This window comes from Helianthus annuus, chromosome 16 (genome assembly GCF_002127325.2).
Source record: "Helianthus annuus cultivar XRQ/B chromosome 16, HanXRQr2.0-SUNRISE, whole genome shotgun sequence".
Lineage (NCBI taxonomy): Eukaryota > Viridiplantae > Streptophyta > Magnoliopsida > Asterales > Asteraceae > Helianthus > Helianthus annuus.
This window is the reverse complement of record NC_035448.2, coordinates 63,843,262-63,857,474: the sequence shown is the minus strand read 5'-3', so window position 1 is coordinate 63,857,474 and position 14,213 is coordinate 63,843,262. Positions and strand designations below refer to the sequence as shown.

Below are 14,213 nucleotides of genomic sequence, written 5' to 3'. Positions count from 1 at the left end.
TCATCCGGAAGTGTTTAGAGGATCGAGGTGACGAAGGCAAAGCATAACCACACTCCTATTGAAAACTTAGAGGGTCACGCGTATGCGAGAAGGCTTTCTTCGGAGGATAAAAAACTGGTTAAGGAGCTGGCAGAGCAAGATATTCCCAACCAAAGTATCTGGCGAACGCTGACAAAAAACAATCCGGCTAGAAAGCTTATTCCGAAAGATATACACAACGCTGTTCAGAAGATCAACGCCGAAAAAAATGTCGGTAAGTCTCCGATGCAAAAACTTGAAAACATTCTTCTCGAAAAAGATTACACTTATTACATGCGCACGAATGAGATATCGAACGAAGTTGAAGATGTCTTCTTTGTTCACAAAAAAATCATTCATTATGTGGTGTGCCTTCCCGCATGTGCTAATGATTGACGCCACCTACAAAACGAACATGTACAACCTGCCATTTGTTCAGGTCGTAGGCATGACGTCGACAAACAAATCATTTACGGCTGCTTGTGCGGTAATTTCCGCTGAGAAGTTAGAGAACTACCTATGGGTGTTGCAGAGGATCAAGTCTATGCTGGTAGGATGTATGGAACCGCGCGTGATTTTAACTGACAGGGATTTTGCGCTAGTGAACGTGTGTGAACAAGTATTTCCAAAAGCGCATAAGTATCTTTGTCGGTTCCATATTCAACAAAATATTAATAAGAACAGCAAGAGGAAATTCTCTGACAAGGAGTGGAAAGAATTCGTACGTACATTTTGGACATTGCGCGAGTCTACGACCGAGGAAATATACAGGTATAACTTGGAAAACCTTGAAGCACAGCTGAAAGAAGATGGCCGTGAACGTGGGTATTTCTTACATAATTATGTTCAAATTTTATATAATAACAAAAACTGACTATTTACGTTTTTTAATTTTAGAGGTTTTTGATTATTTGATGAAATCCTGGTTGGATCCGTACCGTGAAAAGTTTGTATCTTGCTGGATTAGCAAAACTATCAACTGTTGGTGCACTACATCTGTTGATTTCGTCTTAGATCAAGTCAAACATTGCATTGTATAGATTAGGGCATGTATTACGAGAAAATAGGAGAATGTATGTGTGTTAGGAAGAGGTTTCGCTTATAGGGACATTAGAGATAGGTTTCGCTTGGTTGAACATGAGGTTCCGCTTATGTGTTCACATGAGGTTTCGCTTATGTGAACATGTCTCTGGAAGCGAAATCTGAACTCTATATAAACCCCTGAAGCGAAATCATTTGTAACTTCGTTGAATTCCATACCGAGGTGTTGCCGGTGTGACGATTGAGCTGTAAATGTTGATAAATCAATAAAACAGTAGATTAAAGTGAAGTGCAAGCTATTTCTACCTACGTTTCTTGTTATTCCGCACCTGAAACATAGGAGAACGCCTCTGAACGACTCATTCGGGTCAAGATACGATCCTACAAGTGGTATCAGAGCTTGGGAGGAGGTTTTCTACAGAAATTAGCTGGATTTCATCATTATTTCTTACTTCTACACCTTCTTTTATTAGTTCAGAAAGTTGTAACGGTCAGAATTGGGTCAAAATTTCTCAGATTGTGCGCAATGGATCAAAGACAAATCCTGGAAAGTTTCGGACCAAAATACGAACTAAAAATGGACCAAATGACCTTCGGATTTGGTTTCGCTTCAAGGGACACTTAACTGTTTTGCTTTAAAGGTTCCGCTTCAACTGACAATTTGGAGTTTCGCTTGAGTAGCACCGCGTCAAACTACTTCATAGTTCCGCTTATTCGGTCAATCTTCAGAGGTTCTGCTCCAAATTACGTAGTAGTTCCGCTTCAAACTACTTCATAGTTCCACTTATTCGGTCAATCTTCAGAGGTTCAGCTCCAAATTACGTAGTAGTTCCGCTTGTGTGTCACCATTAGTGAGTTTCCGCTTCAAAAATATCAAAGGTTTCACTTCAAGATTCCGCTTCAAGAGACAGTGTTGGAATTTCGCTTATTGGTTTCGCTTCATTGATCATCTAAGGTTCCGCTTCAACAGTTTCGCTTATCTGAACAACTATGGTTCCGCTTATTATTACATCAGTAATTTCGCTTCTAAGAACATTAGCAGTTCCGCTTGTTTGAACTCAGAGGTTTCGCTTCAGTGATCAATCATTGTTTCGCTTATTCAGACAACCTTAGTTTCGCTTGTGTGACCTTTTGTAGTTTCGCTTATTGTGCATTCTCACCTGGTTTCGCTTATTTGTCACTGATTTTGAAAAAACGTGCAAAATCATCATGGATACCGAGTTTTACAACGCATTTGAAACACCGTCTACACCACCTGCGATTGCTCAGGCCATGAACTTAGAGAACGAGACCGAAACCACCCAAAAGCCCCCGAAATTGATGAGTATCGAAGAATATTACGGGTGGAAAGATAGATTCGAGAACTGGGTTCAGGCGAATCATCTTAGATCATGGGAGTGTATATTGAAGAAGTATGTGTTGCCTTGAACAGAATTGCAGGTTATCAAACAGTTATCCAAATTCACAGATCAGGAACGGGTGATGTACAAAGCCGAGAAGATGATGATCAGTTTATTGCAGCAAGCGATCAAAGAAGATATATTCATTCTGCTATAGCACGACAAAACTGCAAAGTCAATATGGGATGCCCTTAAAGTCAAGTTTGAAGGTAGCGAGAATATGATTAAAAGCAAGAAGGCGCTGCTTAAGAAAGAGTTTGGTCTGTTCAGCAGCTTACCGGGAGAGGATACAAAGAAGCTGATTGAGAGATACTGTCACTTAGTGCGATCATTGTAGATGTTGGGTGTTGAAAAAGATCGTGAAGAGTGGGTAGACAAGCTAGCTGATGCGTTACCACAGAAAGAATGGGAAACATACTTGATAATCCTGAAAAACACGGGTGTTTATGATGGGTTGACTATTTCTCAGTTCATTGAAAAGATCGAGAGTCAGGATCTGGAACAGCAAAAGATCGCAAGGATGAATAGTCCGAGTGGTCAACAGGATGTGAAGATGTACTATAAGGGTAGCATTCAAGTTCCAGAATCTGAGAAAAGTCCGAAAATCCAAACTGCATTCAGTGCTGGGGATTCATCGGAAAAAGCTGATCAGGGTTCAAGCAAAAGCAGCAGCGGATTCTCATCATTTCCAAGTGTAAATCCTAAAGAGACAAATACAAGCTTTCAATCTCAGGGTACAAAGACAGGAAATGGATACATGATTCAGTGCAACATAGCTCTAAATCTTCCTGAAGGTCAAAGTTTTTCTGAGGATACTGCTAAAGACCACATGGCACTTCTTGGTTCTGTATTGTTATCCTATGAGGGTCTTGTTGCTGGTCGGATCGGAAATCCAATGCTTACAAAGGAGGATTACGATCAGATAGATGCCGAAGAAATGGAACTCATAGATATCAAATGGTGTCTTGCAAGTGTTCTTCGACGTGCTAAGAAGTTCAAAACAATCACCAGGAGAAATGACTTTCTTGATGCTCATGCATCTACTTTAGGTTTTGATAAATCTAAAGTTACTTGTTTTCGATGCAGGGAGAAAGGCCATTTCAAACGGGAGTGCAAGGGTAGAGAAGCTAGCGGTGCTCAGAATCCGTTCGGAAAAGACGACTACTACCGGAAAGCCATTTATCAGCAAGTTGGTCAATCACAAGACTCATAGACGGCTCATGGTAGGAAAATCGAAGATTCTAAAAGAGCGTGTTTAGTCGACTTCAGCTGGGACAAATACATATCTCTTGACAGCAAAGCCTGTATAGTTGATCAAGATGATGAGAAATTACCTGAAGGCTTCAGCTGGGATATGTTTGTTGATGAAAAAGGAGAGTTCAAAGCCTTTATCGCCAAGATTGTCAGAGAGCCATACATGTTTGCTACATGGATGAAGTTTATTGGAGTGAATGTGACGAGTGAGGATGAAAAGTCTGTTACATCTGATGAAAATTCAGAAAGTAGTGATGAACTTTCAGAAAATGTTGAGGAAATTTCAGTGAGTTCAGATGAGAGTGTTGAAAATGTTGCTAGTTCTGATAAGGAAGTTGTATTTGATCAAACACCATCTGATTCTGGTTCATCAGATACTGATTCTGAAAAGTTTGTACAGTTTGATCAATCACCAGTTGATAGTAGTAGTGATGATGAGGAAGAGAAACATATTAATGTTGCTAAATCTCATCTTTCTCCTGAAAGTTTTCATTTCTATTTTGCAGATCGCTTGGAAAAACTAAAGGAGAAAAGAGCTGCTAAAGAACAACAACAAATGAAATCTGAAGATGATGTTCAGAATGTTGAAAGTGTTGCTGAGAACATTACTGAAGTTGAGAAAGTGATTGAAGATGAAAAGGTGAAAGAAAAAGAAAAGGTGATAGAAGTGGTGAAAACAATCGAAGTTGAAAAGATTGTTGAAGTTGTAAAGCCTTGCGAGAAGTGTTTGGAAGCTTGCAAGGATTGTGCAGCAAAAGATGACATCATTGCTGAGTATGAGAAGAAGAAAGAGCAGTTACTGTTCAGCCTCAATTACGTAAAAGAATCGTACGATGTCTTGAACAAAACAGTAACTGGCCTCCAAAAGACAAACTCAGAGAGAGAACAAGCACTGACGATGATGAATGCAGTCATGATGTCAAAGCAGAAAGCTATCAACTTTTACATCGAAGAGAGTGCTAAATGGAAGCAAGAGTTGGAAACAGAAAAGATCGAGAATGAGAGAATTAGACGTTTATTACAGAGTTATTCTAGTTCTGATTATCTCATTGATCGTATTTACCCAACTATTGCAGGAATGGAAGCTTTTCAAGACGAGGAGCCAAAGAAGAAGAAAGATTGTGGTAAGAAACCGACTGTTAGCTATAACAAGTGTCCACCTCCAATTTGGGAAGGGTATTCTCCTAGAAAACCAAACGAGGAGCAACTTGAAAAAGCTGTCAATATAAAGCTAAAAACCGACACAACTGACGTTTTACCAGATAACATTGATGTCACGTTTACCTCGTCCGATACTGATCATGAGTCTGAGTTAATAAAAAAGGTGGTCGATCAGGTATTAGATACTGATGAGGAGTCCGAGTCAAAGTCTGAGTCTGGAAAGTCAAATTCGTCAGTCAACAGGGAAAATTCGTCGGTCAAACGGTCTTATAGTAAAGAGTTTTTGTTATCAAAGGCAAACTTGAATGATAAAACATTCGAAGTTGTTTATACTTTGAATGGTTCTGACAAATTATATTACAACAAAGAGTTCCCAATAATGAGTATTAAAACGGAATTGATTAACAAAACTTTCAAACTAATAGAGATTAATATTCCTGAATTGAAAGTTTTGAAAAATTTTGAAAAATCTAAAAAATATACTTCAAGATTTCAACAACGACTAAACAAGAAAAAAGGTTACAATCCGGTTTTCAAAAGAAACCTAACCAAAATCGTAGCTACAAAAAGAAAGGTCTTGGTTTTATTCCACCAGAAAATTATAAAAATGATAAAAATTCTAAAACAAAAACAGAATTTATGTCAGGTGGAAGCTCAGATGAGGAACAGAAGAAACCGTTCTGGAAACAATCGAACCAGGAGTTTCTTGCTGAGAAGAGAAGGAATGGAGCTGAAGTGGTATATCAAAGAGAGACTAGAACCTGTTATAAATGCAATGAAGCTGGTCACATTGCATGGAATTGTTCAAAGAATGCAAAAACAAAACAGGGAGTTTCTCAGAAATTAAAAGAAAAAGTTGTTGATATTGAACCACCAACTGAAAAACTTAAGTTTTTGAAAACTCAACTTATGAGGTTGGTGAGTGTTCAAAGAAGAATATGTATGAAAAGAAAGGAAAAGACAACCAAATGTGGGTTGTTAAGAAAGTTGATGTGAATGTCGGCAATGAATCTGGTTCCACAAAGCCAGAAGAGCCACAGGTTGAGAAGCAAATTTCAGTGAATGATGATGATTTTCCATCACTGAAATTTGAAGAAGTTAAAAAGAAAGTTGGAAAAGTTGATATTTCGAAACAGTTTTACACAGAGAAAACTGAATTTGATGTCGAAAAAACATTTAATGGAAGTGTAAAGAAAATTTTTGGGAAAATGTTGAATGGGAAAGCGAAGGGGGTTAAAGATTTTTATGCGACTAAAAAGGCAACTTACAACCCCACTGCGCAAGAGGTGAAAGCCATCAAGTCTGAAAAGACTTGGATGGAAGTTTGTTTCCCATAGAAGTCTTAGGACTACGCCGGAGATCCCAAGTTTATATCGTGGATCAGGAATCGGCATCATTCTAGTGTTTGAAAAGTTTATTTGAAAGAGCTTTGAATAATGTTTGAATTTTACAGGTGAAAGGACTACGCCGGAGCTTCCAGGTGAGTAAGTGCGAAGCAGGAATCGGCATCCTGATTGAAAATGTAGATGTAATATTCCTACATTTGGTATTGATTGGTTGTACCTACAAGTGGTAATTTTTACAAATGGTACAGTAGTTCTTGAGTGCAAAATGGTAAATCAGGGACATTAAGTTGTACTTGATTTACTAACATGATAGAAAAACTAACAAGATGATGAACCATAACCCCAATTTTAACACATGTTTAACCGTCAAATGGTTAAAAAATAAACTCATTTTCCGGAAAAATCATTTTGATTAAAACAAACTTAAGTGTTTTGAGATCTAAATGAGAAAATAGTTTGTTGATAGGGGGAGTTCAGATTGTTTATGCCGAGTGAATGGCGATTTGATGTGATTCGATGTCGGTTGTCAAATTTTTGTACAATCTTGTTTTACATTTCATGTTTCATGTGGGTTAAGAGTCTATTTATTTTCAAATTTCCTTTGGAATGTGTTTGCATTTTAGGGGGAGTAGGGAAATTTCAGAAAATCCAAACACATTAGAAAATTTGAAAAAGACAAAAACATGATGAAATTAAAAATAAGTTTTGTTGTGAAAAGAGGAAATGATAGTACATCAGTAGGCTGTCACAACATGCTAAAGAAATGTAAAGATAAAATGTGATAAACAATATCACTAAGGATGTGCCAGTAGGTTTTTGCACATTTAGTAAGTTGTGACGAGATATAAACAAAATTTCAAACTTGCTTGTTCTGTGGGTTAACACAAACTTGGATATATAGGTAATCCCTGAAATCTTGTTTGAAAGGTCCCATATTCTGAGATACTAGGTCTTTATGCTCTGTGATATCTGGGGTATTATCCCGGGACTTCTGCTGTATGGAAGTACTGACCTAGTCCCCGGATAATGCTTTCCGCAAAAACTTGAAACATAGCTTCGCCCTCAGCATGCTGATGAAACAATAAAATTGATAGTCGCTGCTGTTGTAATTCAAAAGATCCTTTAAAGGGGACATACCAAAAGTCGAAGCCGTCATCTCTCTGCGTATACGGAAGTATTGACCTGAGCTCTCACGGCCCTCGCATCTAACCCCTATACAGATATCAGCTGTGGTATACTCACCTGTAAGACTGAATATTGGGATCTGGATACGGGAGTATATTCAAGTAGTGAGACACACGAATAAGTCAGTATCTAAGACATTAACATCGTATCTCGGATCAATTGAACTTTGTGTGAGAATTTCAGTGGACCAATATACTGACAATCTAGGTGAATTGTTTTGAACTGAAAATATAATCAAGCTTAACGATGTTAGTGATATGTCTCATAAACTGATATGATCCTCTTACATGAACTCACAAAAATATGTTTGTAAATATTTCTTTTCTACATTCTTGTGTTTTTACAAATGGTGTCAGTTACTTTTTTTTAGAAAATCCAAAAAGATTTTCAGTGTGTTTTAGCATAAAGTTTAAAAAATCCAAAAAGATTTTTGACAACTGATATTGGAAAGCTGATTTTCAAAATTTCGAGTGCTAGACATGATGATCTTTTTGTGAGGGGGAGTGTGTATTGAACAATCAAATGTACTTTGAAAATCAACAAGTGGTTCATCATAGCTTGAGAGAGAGTGTTTGTTGACGCTCATGAGAGGGAGTTAGAATTGGTGCACACAAAGTGTTAAGTTTAGAAATTTTATTTCTGGGTTAAGAATGTACAGGTATAATCAGGTTTTGATCTTGGATCTAAAGATAGAGTGTCAGGTTTCGATTCTTGAAGACCTCTGTTTGAGCCAGGCTGATCGATCCTGAGAACCTGTGAAGGTCAGACAACGATCCTGAAGATGTTGCTGAAGAACAAAGGAATGCCAGCAAATCGAGAAGGGGAGTCTGAAGATTTTCAAGCAGATATGCTAAAAGAAGAGTCTGTTGGTGAAGAGAGAAAGAAAATCCCAGAGACTGATCAAGACTGAAGATGTGAAGACACAGGATGATGTGTATTGATGAACGACTCCATCAACATCTGAGGGGGAGTCTGTTGGTGCACTACATCTGTTGATTTCGTCTTAGATCAAGTCAAACATTGCATTGTATAGATTAGGGCATGTATTACGAGAAAATAAGAGAATGTATGTGTGTTAGGAAGAGGTTTCGCTTATAGGGACATTAGAGATAGGTTTCGCTTGGTTGAACATGAGGTTCCGCTTATGTGTTCACATGAGGTTTCGCTTATGTGAACATGTCACTTGAAGCGAAATCTGAACTCTATATAAACCCCTGAAGCGAAATCATTTGTAACTTCATTGAATTCCATACCGAGGTGCTGCCGGTGTGACGATTGAGCTGTAAACGTTGATAAATCAATAAAACAGTAGATTAAAGTGAAGTGCAAGCTATTTCTACCTACGTTTCTTGTTATTCCGCACCTGAAACATAGGAGAACGCCTCTGAACGACTCATTCGGGTCAAGATACGATCCAACATCAACTTTCACCAAACTACGACCAACAGGGTTGAGGGCGTGCATGCAACACTAAAAAGTCACTTTCCAAGTCATCGCAACACACTGGATAAACTTGTACTGTATGTTGATCATGTTGTTGATAGACAATACGCTGAGATTAGAAGTAGCTTTGAAACAAGCCTCCGAAAAGTGATGAAGCACCACAAGGATCAGCCCATGCTTGCATATATTCTCAGAAAGGTTTCAATATATGCGATTGAGCTTTTGAGTATTGAACTAAAACGTAAGGAAGACGGGTTGAGAGCCTACGGTGCAAGCTGTGGTTGCCAACTTTTTACCAGCTGTGGTTTGCCATGTGCCTGTCGTTTGGAAAAGATGGAAAATAACGGTAATTAATAGTTTTGACCTTTCTCGTTATGATTTTGCCACCTAATTTGTTTTCATCCACAGGTCAGCAAATCCGGATCACACACATAGACGTGTTCTAGAAGAAGCTTGACTTCAAGCCTACAAGGAATAACATAGAGGATATTGATGTAGACGCGGAATTTGAAAAATTGAAACAACAGATCGATCCAACACCCCCTCAAGTGAAAAGGAGCTTCTTTGAAAAGTTTCAACAAATCCTCAATCCAGGGAACAATAACAAAAAACCTCCTGTTGTTCTGAAGAAAACTCGTGGTCGCCCAACATTGAAAACGCAGGAACAAAGGAAGGTTGAAGCCGCTAGAAAAAGCTCGTACATTCCGTCGGAAGAAACTTGGGTCGAGGCCTCAGACGATCTTCCCTGTCACAGCTCGTACATACCATCCGAAGATTCTAGAAGACAAAAGAATACCAAACCGCTCAACCTACACCCTGATTTCCCGATGATCAAGCTCGGTCCTAAGATGGATATAGCGATCCGCAACTACGCATCTCAGATTCCCAAAGTGATCCATCCATACATCGTGAGAATAAAGGACGTGAAACCAGATGGTCATTGTGGGTTTCGATCGGTGGCTGTTGGGTTAGGAGTGAAACAAAATACATATTTGATGATCCGGAAACAACTTATAATGGACTTACGTATGAACGAATCGCTTTGGAGGCAGGTTTTTGATCCGGAAAACATAGGACATTATGATGCGCTAGTTAGACGGATCGATTTCAAAGGGGTGGGACGAGCAGGTATCGAAAATTACATGACGATGCCTGAGACGGGGTTTCTTATTGCCCAACGATATGGTGTGATTGTTCACACCTTCGACATTCGTGGGAGCGATACAATTTTCCCTCTGCTGGGCGGGCCAAACGAAGCTGAGCAACCTCACTTGGTGGTTGCGGTTGTGTTCGTCGATGATGGGCATTTCATACATGTAGAGCTTGGAGGTTGTTATCCAATGCCTCCCCCAAACCTACTCTGGACAGCGAACAGAACAGAGCGCGCAGCAGCCTGGCATACATTATACAGGGATCAGACCAACGCGTACGAAATGCTTACGTATCGTCCCCCTGACCTTAATGTAACCCCAATCAGTCCTTGTCTGTTGACCAAGCCCTAAGCGCCCCGCTGTGGCCATAGCGCGGCGCTTTGGGTGTGCAAAAAGACAAATGGCGTGTGCGAGTAGACCAGGCCTTAGTTTTTACATGATTCTCCTATTTGATTTTGTTGAGAACTTTTTTAAGTGAACTTTGAGCAGTTATAAAACACTTTACGTATAAAACCGAAATTAATCTTTATGTGACAAAATACGTGCAAATGTACTTCAAGAAATGTATACTAGCTTTAGCGGCGCAGATCATTACTTTTAGCGGTGACAGCTGTCGCCATTATTGGTCGATTTTCTTGTAGTGTTCGTTAATATAGATCGAAACACCACAAATAAAACCTACAATAACATCCCTATACATACTATAGATCCCAGGAGACCATGAATTCAACCCATCAATCAAGAACAAAATAATAATCAAACAAAGAACAAGAAGAGAGGGATAAACCCTAATATGCAATTGTATTAATAAATGAACAATAGAACCTGATTGTTACAAGATGCGAGATTCCAGATTACAATAACAAATGAAAATCCTAAACTATTTATAGACTTCAATGGGTGCGAGTGTAGAGTCGTGTCCTTTCACGAATAGTCACGTCTCTAGAATATGTGGATGAGAATGAAACTTGAAGAGGTGTGTCTTTACATCCACAAGTCGCATCCCTTGATCCCTTGTATGCAGCCAATCGCGAACAAACATGTCCTCAGGGACATACCCTTTCGATTAGAGGAGAAGTTGCCAACTTCCAGATTGTCAACTTTAGTCCCCATATTTTATAACTACCTTGTAAACGCCATCTAAATAACTTTAAACTAATGCATAATCAACCCCTGCATTTCTATCAAACTTTGATCACACAATTAAGGCCAACACATACTACAATAACTTGCTCTCTAAGCTACCCTAATTAATTCATTATAAACATGAAATTTTGCAAAGAGATAAACATACAGAATAAACAAGATTTAACTCCTCTCTTTTCCTTTATCAGCTTCATCTTTTCTCTTTGTTCAGACCTTTTACTTTCTTGGTTTACCACAAATAAAACCTATCATCATATCATATTGTTGGTAATCAACAAGAAAAACAAAGATGGCGTTTTTGTTGCAGAAATATGAACAAACTATTCAAGAAACACATCATCCAATTATACGAAAATGAAACATATGATCTTAACATCAACAGTACTATGATTGATAAATCCCAAGTAGATGGCGAAGCATACGTTTACCAAACAAAGATCTTGCTTAAAGAAGAATTGAAATTAACTATTGAAATATGTCTGAGCAGCACCAACAAGACCCAAAGCATTCCCGGTTAACAAATTAAATAAGACGCTAAGAACTGCTTTCGTGTGTTTCCTTGTCGGTCTCTCCTTCTTCCGTGCCACAACTAGCTGATTCATCCGATCCATATCTTCTGGAAAACGTTGTTTAATGGTCAAAAAAGGATCACTTTTGCCTGTGAAAAACCCATACCTCCAGTTCTGATTAATGATTTCCTTCACACATGAAACATGATAACAGTAACTCCCACATGAAGAAACATAAGCCCACCCACGAACCTTGGACCAAAGATCTTTAGTCCCACAGTGCAAGCACTTTGAAGTAGCCGCCTTCTGGAGGTGCAACGTAAGACCATTCGCAGCTTCTAACGTCTTTTCATCAGCAAGACAAGACGGGTGCAAATGACGTTTTTGAAATGTACATGTACATCTGAAGTGAAACCGTTTGATTTTCTTGCCACATGCATCACACGGGGAATCTATACCAGGTCCTCCATCGCGAAATCGAAGAATACATTTGTTGGAAAATGGGTACTCGATTAGGGTTTGTGGATTCCCACATTGTTTGTGAAGATAGAAGTTGCAGCCCTGGCTGCATACATAACTCAATCCGAAACCTAGTTGGTCGCAACCCCAACAGTAATAAGGGCAGTTTGCGTGATTCAGTACAAGTATGTGTGGATGGGTAGCGTTAAATATCGACATACGCTTTTCCAGTTTCTTGAGAGCATACAAACAAACATACCCAGTTAGTTAGATATCACTAATAGTAGGGTTGGGAAAGGTGAGATAGCTAAGTACAACAAAAGTCATAAAATAAAAGGCAGGAATTAGTTAGAACATCATCATATATACCTTGAAAAGTATTTCACTTGATCAGATTAAGGAGGCCGATGCCTGCATGTATGGGGATTGAAGATCCACCTTCCGACCACAACTTGAAATGCTTCAAGAGATCAGTATTATAACCCATTGTAATATTTTGTCATGAGATGAATCTATTGGCTTATTGGATATTGACTTTTTAAGTCAAGTAATAAAGTAATACGGTTGGTGGCATCACCAATTTTTCTTAAATAATTCGTATATTAATGCATGTCGTCTACCAAAGACAGTTGAAACTTGAAAATTATATTATGAATTGCAATTAACTAAAAAGCGAGGAGGCATTTGCAAGCCATGAAACATACATTAAATAACAACTATTGTGCATAATTATTATGACAAGGACGCTTGTAATCGGACCTATTTTTATATTTTTCAAGTTATCAACTATAGACTTGTTCAAAATGTCAACCAAAGATAACTAATTATGTAACGTTTGGAAACGATTAAAAGCCATATCACAATAGTTGGCACCCATGATTGATGATGTGTTTCACTTTTTTTTAATATTTGACGGATTCCTCGTAATTTAGTGTCATATTGCACGTATACTTTTTCTTTTATTAATTTGTTCGAAAGTATCTTTAGAGTTGTTAGTTAACACTACAAAATCATATTTTTAACCCTCAAGTTTTCTAACAATCTTTTAACATCTACAACTATTTTAATTACAGACTTGTTGTAAATCACATTTTTGTTAGGCCGCTTTGTGAAATCCGACGAATCCCATATCAAACACCGTAATTCTCCCCCTCAACCGTAACAACCTTCGAATTAAGCTGATGCGAACCAACCACTTAAGGCATTAACCCTCGATCCTTTGATATTCAAACTTAACCAGACGTATGATAGAGAAGTTAAATTTTCCAATGCTCAACATCAAACAAGTCAGTTTCCACAAAACCAAGAAATTCAGTTCGATAAATTAATAATAAACCGAACTACGATATCGTGTACAACTATTAGAACTTGATCATCATCTTAGACCTTCTGACTTCGTCTCGTATCATCATGACTCTACCAATTATCCGATGTCTTTCATGTCCGATCTCCCACTCAAGGTAAGCACCTCCTAATTATTTCGAGAAGCCACACAACAACCAACTTTGACAAAAGCAGGACTAAACCACCTAACACACTTGACTAACCATGAACACAGTTTCACAAAATCAAAAACACAAGCCTTGCAAAGAAACATAAATTTTTAGAAATTTTTACTCTCCCTTTTCTTCGCAAAAACACCAAAAAAACAAATAAATCTTCTCCCTTTCTCTTTCAACCTTCAAACTCTACCCTTGGAATGACCCACAAATCAACTAATTATCACGATCCTAATTAGAATTTTAACATAAGGTCCAAATATGAACAATAACAACTGGCCTAGCATTCTTGCGGTCCATTTATTGATCATGAAAATATTATCAGCAATTTTTTTCTGAAACACCCATCCCCTTATTTCGAATATCCTAATTTTTTTTAATCAAGATCAATTAATTATTCAAACACTAACCCCTCCCCTTTTTAACTACTGGGGCTAACCTCGTTATATCAAATAACCCTGCTAATCGTTAGTGCACACCAAACACACAAATTAGCGTGGTTACAAAGGTAAACCCGCTAATAGCTCACAAACCCATTAATTTGATCATAAACCTGCTAAATCTCACAAACACACTAATTTGATCACAAACCTGCTAAGGT

The 14,213-nt window shown here is 38.2% G+C and overlaps 1 protein-coding gene across 1 annotated transcript; it reads right to left on the bottom strand.

Moving 5' to 3' along the window:
• Positions 1–11,373: 11,373 nt before the first annotated feature.
• Positions 11,374–12,591, bottom strand: LOC110940396. Its single transcript, XM_022181947.2, has 2 exons — positions 12,483–12,591; positions 11,374–12,347 (listed from the first exon to the last, which is right to left on the bottom strand). The coding sequence occupies exon 2, from the start codon at positions 12,330–12,332 to the stop codon at positions 11,607–11,609; it is 726 nt and encodes a 241-aa protein (XP_022037639.1). The 5' UTR covers positions 12,333–12,347; positions 12,483–12,591; the 3' UTR covers positions 11,374–11,606.
• Positions 12,592–14,213: the final 1,622 nt, after the last annotated feature.

Bases quoted from the DNA above. Each gene is read 5' to 3' on its own strand.
- LOC110940396 (XM_022181947.2), bottom strand. From the start codon at position 12,332: ATGTCGATATTTAACGCTACCCATCCACACATACTTGTACTGAATCAC.